This window comes from Balaenoptera acutorostrata, chromosome 2 (assembly GCF_949987535.1).
Source record: "Balaenoptera acutorostrata chromosome 2, mBalAcu1.1, whole genome shotgun sequence".
Classification (NCBI taxonomy): Eukaryota; Metazoa; Chordata; class Mammalia; order Artiodactyla; family Balaenopteridae; genus Balaenoptera; species Balaenoptera acutorostrata.
Genome location: NC_080065.1, coordinates 120,261,641 through 120,271,908, shown reverse-complemented (window position 1 = coordinate 120,271,908; position 10,268 = coordinate 120,261,641). Strand labels below are relative to the sequence as shown.

The 10,268-nt window shown below is 44.0% G+C and overlaps 1 protein-coding gene across 5 annotated transcripts; it reads left to right on the top strand.

Moving 5' to 3' along the window:
* Window positions 1-584: 584 nt before the first annotated feature.
* CDKN2AIPNL (CDKN2A interacting protein N-terminal like) lies at window positions 585-9,640 on the top strand. 5 transcript variants are annotated; one of them, XM_057540164.1, is made up of 3 exons: window positions 585-876; window positions 2,189-2,288; window positions 9,548-9,640. In XM_057540164.1, the coding sequence occupies exons 1-3, from the start codon at window positions 638-640 to the stop codon at window positions 9,623-9,625; spliced, it is 417 nt and encodes a 138-aa protein (XP_057396147.1). In that variant the 5' UTR covers window positions 585-637; the 3' UTR covers window positions 9,626-9,640. The 5 variants fall into 5 exon arrangements, with proteins under 5 accessions (XP_057396147.1, XP_057396146.1, XP_057396149.1 ...); XM_057540163.1 differs by lacking the exon at window positions 9,548-9,640 and adding an exon at window positions 8,161-9,529; XM_057540166.1 differs by lacking the exon at window positions 9,548-9,640 and adding an exon at window positions 6,517-7,818.
* The last annotated feature ends 628 nt before the right edge of the window (window positions 9,641-10,268 follow it).

Here is a 10,268-nt window from a genome sequence, read left to right as displayed (position 1 = left end):
TTTATTAAAAGTTGTCAACTTTGAAAAACCACCCTAGAGCAATTAAGTATTCACGACTGTAAAGTTCATTAGAGCAGCGCTCTGAATTTGCTCTCACTGCATCTCCAGTACCTAGCAAAGGGTCTGGCAGGTATTCAGTTGGATGGATTACTGGCTCCAGGAAGGCGGGCCACAACCTGGGTGGAGTGTCGAGACCTCTGGGAGTCGATAAAAGTAGATCCAGAGCAGCTACACCTATACGTCCTCAGAACTGGGGGCATCGGTCTGCGGGCCGGGTGCCCGGGGAATTCCCAGGCCAAGGACACAGTACAGTCCTGGCTGGCATCCGGCTGCCGAATTGGAGAGGGCCGCCCTTACTCTGTGCTTGGGAGGGCCTCAGTTTCCCAGTTTCCCTCAGGCTCCCCGCGGGGTGGGCCGAGAACTGCCCCTGAGGCCCCGGGGTAGACCCACTCCAGGGGCCGCGCTGCAGAAGTCTGAGGGGCCGGGCCGGGTGAGGCCGCCGCGCCCGCCGAGGGCGCTCCAGACCAGTCCGCCTGAGCAGTCGCTCGCCGCTGCGGCCCTTCTAGCCGCGGGGAGGTGGCGCAGTGCGTGTACGGAAGGCGGTGGGCGGGTCCGGCCCTCAGCGGCGGAGGGCGCCATGGTGGGTGGTGAGGCGGCAGCAGCTGTGGAGGAGCTGGTTTCGGGTGTGCGGCAGGCGACCGACTTCGCTGAGCAGTTCCGCTCCTACTCGGAGAGCGAGAAGCAATGGAAGGCCCGCATGGAATTCATCCTGCGCCACCTGCCCGACTACCGCGACCCGCCAGACGGCGGCGGCCGCCTGGACCAGCTGCTATCCCTCTCCATGGTCTGGGCCAACCACCTCTTCCTGGGTTGCAGGTGCGGACCCCTGGCGGCTGGCTGACCCTGTCCCGATCCGCAGTCCTCCCCCAGGGCTGACCCCTGCCCAAGGCTGACCCTGCCCCCAAACTCCAACCGTACTAGACAGGCCTAAGGCAGGTTTCCACCCTAGCCAATCCTTTGGAAAGATACTTAATCTCTCTGAGCTTTAGTTTCCTCATCTGGAAAATTAGTTGTGATGACTACAGTATTAAAGGGTGAAAAGCACTTAGCACAGGCTGTCATCTCGCAAGAGCTCTATACATGCTAGGCGTTCGAGTTGCCATTGTTATTTATATTATTATTATAATTACTTCAAACTGTCACCTTTGCAGAGGGCATTTTAAGTTCATTAGCTCCTTTCTTCCACATGGCAAACGTGCAGGGACAGAAACTCAGATCTCCAGTTTACATCTACGAAGCTGAGAGAGGGAAAGAGACATACCTAGGGTCATGCAGCATCTAGCAGGATTGGTGGATTTTACCATTTATGGCAGGATGTAATCTGTGGTCCTTGTCTTTTTCTCCCCATGTCCTAGTCTGCTGGACCCAAAGAAGCAGTCTTTGCCTCTCTGCCTTTCCTTTTATCAAAATAACAAATGCCTTCAAGGGACTTTTTGAAATGGCACTCCCTCTGCCACTCCATGAAGCAGGTGGCAAATCTTGAGGCTCTCACATCCTTTTATATAGCATTTCCTGAAATTGTGTTAGGATAATGAGATGACTTGGCTTAGTCCTGGTTTCTGTGCTCCTTATGGCTGTCTGGACACATGGTCCCTCCAGCCCTAAGCTGCTTGGTTTTGCTTTCAGATTTGGGGAGCTTTAGAACAGGATATGGGGAAGCAGTGCCTGCTGTATCCCTCCCTTTTCTGACTTCCAGGTTCCTCTAGTAAATTCTGGTTAACAGGATCCAAGATTAGGCAAATGTTAGAAAACTGGACAAATGAACAAATAATGTTATTTTCGTTAGACGAATACTCCACATGTTCAAAAAAATAAAAAAGAATTTTGGCCCTCATATCATATCCGTGAATATATACTGCCAGAGGTACAGTGCCTCTATTTTTGTAAGTCTTGTTTGTTTTGTAAATCTTAAAACGCCTGCTCCATTGGCATCCCTAGTGCTGCTTCTGTATCCACATGCACAAGAACTATTTTCTAACTTGATGCTGAACATCTATCAGTTTCCCCAGTAGTATCAGATCGTTCCTCTGAGAGTTGAGTTTATAGTCCAGCTACCTGCAGTTTCTTTTTAGCCCACAGTGACAATAAATCTTCCACGGTTTTTATCTTACTACTTTTTATCGTGCAGTTACAACAAAGACCTTTTAGACAAGGTGATGGAAATGGCTGATGGGATTGAAGTGGAAGACCTGCCACAATTTACTACCAGAAGTGAATTAATGAAAAAGGTAAACAGGATTTCCAAGTACATTTGAAATGGTATAGAGCTAACGGCCCCTGCCTTTATGATGATGTATTAGAGTATATTGTTTTCTGAATGCTCTTGTTTACTACCCCAATCTAAGCCCTTTCATTTTATTTCTCTGTAATTGGTATAAGCCTTTTCGTAACTAGAGAACAACTCAGTAGATAAGTTATGCATTGTTGGTAGAGTAACACATAAACTCAACCTCTTCAGTTCCTTTAGGAAAATTCTGTTGTGAGCTTTTTGCTTGAATTTTAAGAAAATGTTGGTTAGAGTGCTACAGTTTCCCACTTATTAAAAAATCTTGTTGGTAACATTAACTCATCCTTACCCCAATCGGTGAGGACCCCACCAGACCTGTTTGGACCCTCTGACTTGCTGATGGAAATGTAGATGGAGTAATATCATCATAGCTTTTCCCTATTCTGCCAGGCTTGTTCTGATCTGAGGCTGTGGATTTTTTACATGGTGAGCTGCTGCCTGTCAAGCCTTGTATCTGGGTCCTTTGGCTGGAGCCATGGAGAGTGTGGCAGAAGGAAGCTCAGAGGATGGGGCTGGGCGTCCCAACTGCTTTTCACAATCTCCCAAGATATGGTTTTTCTCATTTGCCCTGGTCTCCTCAGGCAACAAAATTAATTGCTTCCTCATCTCCCGTAGTTTATTTCTTTAGCACTTTACCCAGACTTTTTTAAGAGCAGATTGTAAGCTTCTTGAGGGAAGAGATGGTGCTTAAGATATTAGTCCTTCTAATTCCAAAACCTAGTATAGGCATAACCCAGAGAAGATGCTCAGAAAATGCTTACAAAATTGACCAAAGCAAAAGAGTAAAGACTGCTGGCCTCTCTTATAGTTCTATCGTCAGAAACATAGGTAAGCCCGTGCTTCACCCTAGCTGTGTCTTTTTCTGGGAAGCTGGGCATATAACAAGGTTCCCTTCAGTGTGAGTGTCAGGAGCTAATCAAATCCTCAGCTGCCCAGAAAGTACTTTAGCCCCAAACAGCACACCCCACTTGATTTCAGATATTTTTCCTTAAAAAAGTATTGTTTTTTAATTGAACCTGGAATCAAAAGTTCAGGTTGTGTTCAAGGGGCTATTTTGTTTTTAAAATCTGTTAACAGGGCTATTGTTTGTAGCCCGGGAGCCGTTGTGAATTGGGAGTTTGTGACTTCTTGGATTCTCTTATATAATATTTTAAAAAAACCTCTAGTAAGTCCTTCAGTATCCTAGCGGTGAGGTTCCTGGGGCCCAGGCATGGGGCGTCTAGATAATTTCCGGCCACCTGATTGCACCCCATTCGTCAGGGGCAGGCAGGGAATAGGATGAGCCTTTACTTCCTGACTGCTCATGGCTGATTCTTTCCTTGGCCTTTTGGTCTTAAGAGGTATTCTGCCCTCCGTAAGATCCGTTTTCACATAAATTTTGTTATACTTCTCTGTCTCTTTCCCGTCATACTGGGATGTTAGAGGTCAGAACACTTCACGATATTTGGGCTTCAGACTCCAGAAGAGACTAAGGAGGTTCTGTAATTAATATGCACATCCCTAACATTATCCATAGGCTGGTGTGAAGAAGTATATGTATGTGTGTTGAGGAGAAGAGTTTCTAAACTGTTATAAACATTGTAAAGGGGTCTTGAACCTCAAAAATGTAGGGAGCCCTGTCCTGGGATGTTCATTTTTGACACTTTAACTGCACAGTGTCAGCCTCCAGAGAAGAGTCCTCAGAAATGAACTTTGGCATCCCTGAAACGAGCTCTGCCATCAGACTGATGATTGGCACCTAGCTACCTGGAAGAAGCCTACAGGGAGCCTGTATTTCTATAGCACTTTTTGATTATATATGTTTGAACTTCCTTCAAATAAAACTTATGTTTTCTTAGTAACCAAGTTTTAGACTGTTGATGTCACTGAAAATGAAGCTAAGTTGATCCTGAAAAGTGAGATACTTAGAGGATGTGTAGAGTTTTGCCAGTTGGTAAGAGTCTTTTAGATAAGCCTGTGCTGAGAACAAGTCATCTGATCTGTGTGCCATGACAGAATTGTGTTGTGTTGAAGGCTGTCCCTTCTCTGTTGAAGGCTACCCTGAGAGCCCACTGGAAAGAGCGCCCTGGGAGCTTTGCAGCAGTTTTTTTTTGTCTTCTTGCCTGAGGTTTTTGCATGTAATAGATAGAGGCTGGCAAACATTAAGCAACATTGCCAGCCCAGAAACAAAAAACAAAAACAAAAATCTTTGATGTTGAGCCATGCACCTGAAAAGGTCAGTTATAGTTCTTTGATCCCTAGCTCTAAAATTATTTCAGTTGGGTTTTGAAGCTAGCTAGCAAGTGGAAATGAATCGCCTGGCATTATTGGTATCCCGAGACTGAATAGTGAAGATAACTTAGGGACATAAGTTCTTTAAAGTAAGATTTTAAAAATACTTCATGGTTATTCTGCAGTTTTAAGGGTTGTACACCTCTGTGGTCTGTTCAACTCTTTATTTTTGGCGGGGAAAGGGGGATGTGGAATCTGAGAAAAGAAATGAGCATTGGTCTCTGACAGGTGGTATTTGTCAGATATTTGCAGTGTATGATTTATTTTTGAAAAAGGGGGATTCAGACACAAATATATTGAACAGTCTCAGTTATCTAACAGCCCTCCCTAGGTACTTACTAGCAGACTTCGTGATTGACCAACCGGCTTTACCCATTAATGAGCAATAATTAACAAAGAGCAGCCGCTCACTCAGGAATGATGTTATTACTAAGACTGTCAGAGTTTATATTTCCAAGGCATTGTCTTAAGGAGAAAGAGGAGTGATTGACTAAGAAGCTATCATTATTGGCTCAAAAAATCTGTCCACTTAATTACTCCATTTTTCCTAAGAACATTTTTTTTTTTTTTTAATTTTATAGCTACTTTATTTATTTATTTATTTATTTCTTTTTGGCTGTGTTGGGTCTTCAGTTCTTGCGAGGGCTTTCTCTAGTTACGGCAAGTGGGGGCCACTCTTCATCGCGGTGCACGGACCGCTCTTCATCGCGGTGCGCGGGCCTCTCACTATCGCGGCCCCTCCCGTTGCGGGGCACAGGCTCCAGACGCGCAGGCTCAGTAGTTGTGGCTCACGGGCCCAGCTGCTCCGTGGCATGTGGGATCTTCCCAGACCAGGGCTCGAACCCGTGTCCCCTGCATTAGCAGGCAGATTCTCAACCACTGTGCCACCAGGGAAGCCCAGAACATTTTTTTTTTATAAATTTACTTTTATTTATTTTTGGCTGCGTTGAGTCTTCGTTGCTGCGCGCGGGCTTTCTCTAGTTGCGGCGAGCAGGGGCTACTCTTCATTGTGGCACGCGGGCTTCTAATTGCGGTGGCTTGTCTTGTTGCAGAGCACAGGCTTTAGGCGCGCAGGCTTCAGTAGTTGTGGCACACGGGCTCTAGACTGCAGGCTTAGTCGTTGTGGCACATGGGCTTAGTTGCTCCGCAGCATGTGGGATCTTCCCAGACCAGGGCTCGAACCCGTGTCCCCTGCATTAGCAGGCAGATTCTCAACCACTGTGCCACCAGGGAAGCCCAGAACATTTTTTTTTTATAAATTTACTTTTATTTATTTTTGGCTGCGTTGAGTCTTCGTTGCTGCGCGCGGGCTTTCTCTAGTTGCGGCGAGCAGGGGCTACTCTTCATTGTGGCACGCGGGCTTCTAATTGCGGTGGCTTGTCTTGTTGCAGAGCACAGGCTTTAGGCGCGCAGGCTTCAGTAGTTGTGGCACACGGGCTCTAGACTGCAGGCTTAGTCGTTGTGGCACATGGGCTTAGTTGCTCCGCAGCATGTGGGATCTTCCCAGACCAGGGCTCGAACCTGGGTCCCCTGCATTGGCAGGCGTATTCTTAACCACTGCGCCACCAGGGAAGTCCCCCTAAGAACATTTTTGTCCAAGAGGGAAAGTGGCAGTATGGAAAGTGACTAAATATGAAATGTGAAAGAGAAGTTGGAAAAACAAGTGTGCCTGCCTTTCAGGAGGTTTTTTGTGCATTATATACAGTCTTGGCAAGCTCTAAAGTAATGCAGCAGCCACTCCATTGGTGGAAGGAGATGCGATTCTAATAAGATGGCAACTATTTGTGAGTATTTAAAAAAATTTTTTTTCAGCTTATCAGATTAGTTAAATCAGGTTTTGTCTTGTATCCTAAGATAAATGCTCCATGGAGCTACCTTTCTTTTCCCTTTATCCACAGAAATAGAAGAAGCCAGAAAAGCTCTGTCTGACCCCACAGGCCAGTCTGTTGCCTGGTGCCCAGGCTGAGTGAATCACCTGCCAGCACCTTGAGTCAAAGACCATACTTGCAGCAGCCAAAGCCAGTGGCAACTCTTCTGCTATAGCCTTGGTCTATCCTATTGGAAATTTGAGAGATGGCTTAGGGGATTCTCTTTCCTTTTGGACTAAAGATGGTTTCTTTAGGTGATACTGCATTCTCCTAAAAAGACAAAGCCCTCTTATATTTTGCTTTTGCTGAGGAATTTCGCTTCTTCACTTCTCAAAGACTGGAGTGACAGGCTTAAGCTAGGAAATAGGTCATACCTTGAAAACTCTGCTTACTAAAAAGTGTCTCAGACTGATTCACTTGCACTGCTAAATGTTAAGGAAATCCATTCAAATAGAAGGTGACAGACAAAATGATTTCTTTGCACCCTGCTTAAAAGTTGTCTAAAGCCAAGTTTAAATTTACCAGTGGTGCTAGAGAGTACCCAGAAAGAATATATCTGCTTCAGTTCACCACTGTTAGAAAACATGCAGTTTCTGTAGTTTCTAATAGTGTGAAATCCACAAACCTATAACCTTCACATCTCCTAAATATCCTGACTCAATGTGAAATGTTGTAAATTACTACCTGGATTCAACTGATTTTAATTTAGAACAATAAGTGTTTATGTGATTCTGTTTTATTTTTTTTTAAATTAATTAATTAATTTATTTATGGCTGTGTTGGGTCTTCGTTTCTGTGCGAGGGCTTCCCCTAGTTGTGGCAAGCGGGGGCCACTCTTCATCGTGGTGTGCGGGCCTCTCACTATCGCGGCCTCTCTTGTTGCGGAGCACAGGCTCCAGACGCGCAGGCTCAGTAGTTGTGGGCCCAGTTGCTCTGCGGCATGTGGGATCTTCCCAGACCAGGGCTCGAACCCTTGTCCCCTGCATTGGCAGGCAGACTGTCAGCCACTGCGCCACCAGGGAAGCCCTGTGATTCTGTTTTTAGAAGCCTTCATTGCAGAGCATGCCATGGAAAAAAGTTATATTTTAAGTATTTCTGTTATCACTTTAAATTGTGAACATTTATCGATCACAAGTGACAAGACAAAAAAATTAGACTCTGGCTTCCAAATGGGTAGTATGGTCAGTGTTTTGCTGAATTTTCTGTATGTAGTAAAATCTTGATAATTTCTGAGTCTACCTACGATCTGGGTAGTACATAAATATTGCATCACTGCTGTATTTTAATTTATGAGTTTGATTCATTAGACTACATGGCTACTAACTTTTTCTTTTTTTCCTAGCATCAAAGCTAAGGCAGAAGATTCATCACATTTTCATCATTAGTTACAGGCTTGGAAAGGAGGCTGGGATGAATATGACATTGACCTCAGCAGCTCTCTTAAGACTCTTGATATTAACAACATGTAGGAAAGAGGCAATTGGAATGAAAGGGAATCTGTCTAGATTGACGTTTTAAAAGTTCTCATTCTTCTAGTAGCTATCATTGTAAAAGTATGCATGGATATTTATGTATTTATAAATCATGCCCTCTTTTTTATTTTCAGGTTTTGAATGTTGGTCAAAATGTTAAAAATGCCTGTTTTTTTTTTTAATGTTGATGTAATAATGGCAGGTAGTGAATTTTACACTTTGGATTTTTCAACAACGTACCTTTATGTGTGATTCTGCTTTATGGTCTTTTTTCCCCGCCGACTGAGGTAAACTATATCTCTTATTTCTACCTGAAGTTTACACCATCCATGTACCCTATTGCCACACACACTTCATCTTTTTTTTAAAGAGTTGAGTGGAAATCAAATCATAGGCTTCCGGCATCTACCAGCTCATGGGAAGAGGCAGCCTATAAAAAAGTCTTATTTTAAAACTCACTGACACAAGATTCCACAGCTTGTTTCAGGCAGCCAGTTGATTGTAGGTTCTCTAGAAAGCCTTCCAGGCCGCTGAATAAAGCCTATATTCTCTTTTTCTGCAGGGAGCCTGAGGCTTCAGTATTCTAGGCTTGAGGAATTGCCTTGTACAAAGTCCCTCAAGAAATACTTGCTTATTAGTGCAGTGCTGCTTTGCTCAGAAATTCTGGTTTTATTAATTTCCCCCTTTCAGTTGATGTATGTTTCTTACCCCCTCCCTGTTCCTCTTTCTTATTTAGTACCCACTCTTAAGTACTTATCTCCAGGCATAAATACCGAGAGGGACTTCATTTGGGGGGCAACAATGTAACAGTCACAGCAGGAGTCACTTATCACTGTACAGGAGAGGGTGGCAGAATATGACAGTGGACCTGCCTTAGCTTAATCTACTGGTAAACTCAGGTCACTGAAGTGCTGAAGAGGAGAGCAACTGTGGGAGCGTGGTGTCTGGGAGCAGAGAAGTAGGACGACTCTCACCCATGGCTCAAGGTTAAGGCCAAACAGCATACCACATCTCTGTGCAGCTTCTAGCTCTAATCTGTAGTGACCACTAGGGTGGGCCAAGTGAAGATCTCAGGACCTCTGACAAGCCACTTTTCTCCTGTGGCCTTTCCTGGAAAATGAAGATCGTAGAAATACCTACCACAAAGACCTATGGCAAGGATTAAGATGTTAGAGGGCCAAGCACGGTGCTCAGTGAGCCTTGGCCTCTCTATAAGATATAAAATAAAATGTCCTATCAGGAACATATCCATTGCAGTCTTTATAGTTTTTGAAGACTTCTCTAGTTAATCAAATTTTCTGGTGCCATTTTCTAGTGGGTTTTCTCTGTTTCCTCAGTTTAAGCTGCCCTTTTTAAAAAACTTTTTAAAAATAAGCTTTTATTTTAGAACAATTCTAGATTTACAGGAAGTCTGCAAAGATAGTTCAGATTTCCCATATAATCTGCACAGTTTCCCCTATTACTAGCATCTTGCATTAGTATGGTACATTTGTTACAATTAATGAACCAATATTGGTACACTATTAACTAATGTCCACACTTCATTGAGACTTCCTTAGTTTTCACTTAATATCCTTTTTCTGTTTCAGGATCCCATTACTCTTCCCAGGATAAGCTGCCTGTTTTTCATCTTACCTTCACAACCTCTGTGGCTTTCTCACCTATAAAATTAATATTTTAGAATTTTATCCGTTGTTTTTTTGGAGTGGAAAGTGGCATAGAAATCTAAAATTTGCATTGCAGCACTCCTTGTGCAAGTATAATGGCCCACTCTTAGATCTGAAACTGGAGCTCACACCAGATATAAGCTGCAAGCTACTGGTCTCTTCATATATACAGCCCTCCACAAGATGGGGTGAGGATCAAGTGAGATCACAGGAAGGGACATGGTAAAGTATTACTGCAAGTAATGACTAGGAGAGGATCTTATCTGTTAAAGACCTAAGTCTCAAGACCTTTTGAGAAGCAACTACAGTTGATCCTTGAACAACCCATGGATTCAACCAACTGCAGATCCTGTACATATTTATTGAAAACAATTTACATATAAATGGACCTGTGCATTTCAGACCTGTGTTTGGGTGACCTATACTAACGGTACAGTTTAGGGTGCTCAGTTAATAGTGATGCCCTTTTATGTTATACAGAAAGTTGCTTTTTGAAACATTCCTCAGAGTCTGTGGCCCACCTGATCAATATTCTGCCTTTGCAAAGGAAAGGATTCCCTCTGAACTTTTCCAGGATCCATTTGGACCTGTGGCTTACCTATTCTGTGGGCACTGGGAGGAATCACATTAACTATCACTGCCC

Bases quoted from the DNA above. Each gene is read 5' to 3' on its own strand.
- CDKN2AIPNL (XM_057540163.1), top strand. From the start codon at position 638: ATGGTGGGTGGTGAGGCGGCAGCAGCTGTGGAGGAGCTGGTTTCGGGT. The intron at 877-2,188 runs GTGCGGACCCCT...TTTATCGTGCAG, and splicing joins CACCTCTTCCTGGGTTGCAG to TTACAACAAAGACCTTTTAG. The intron at 2,289-8,160 runs GTAAACAGGATT...TAATAATGGCAG, and splicing joins GAAGTGAATTAATGAAAAAG to GTAGTGAATTTTACACTTTG.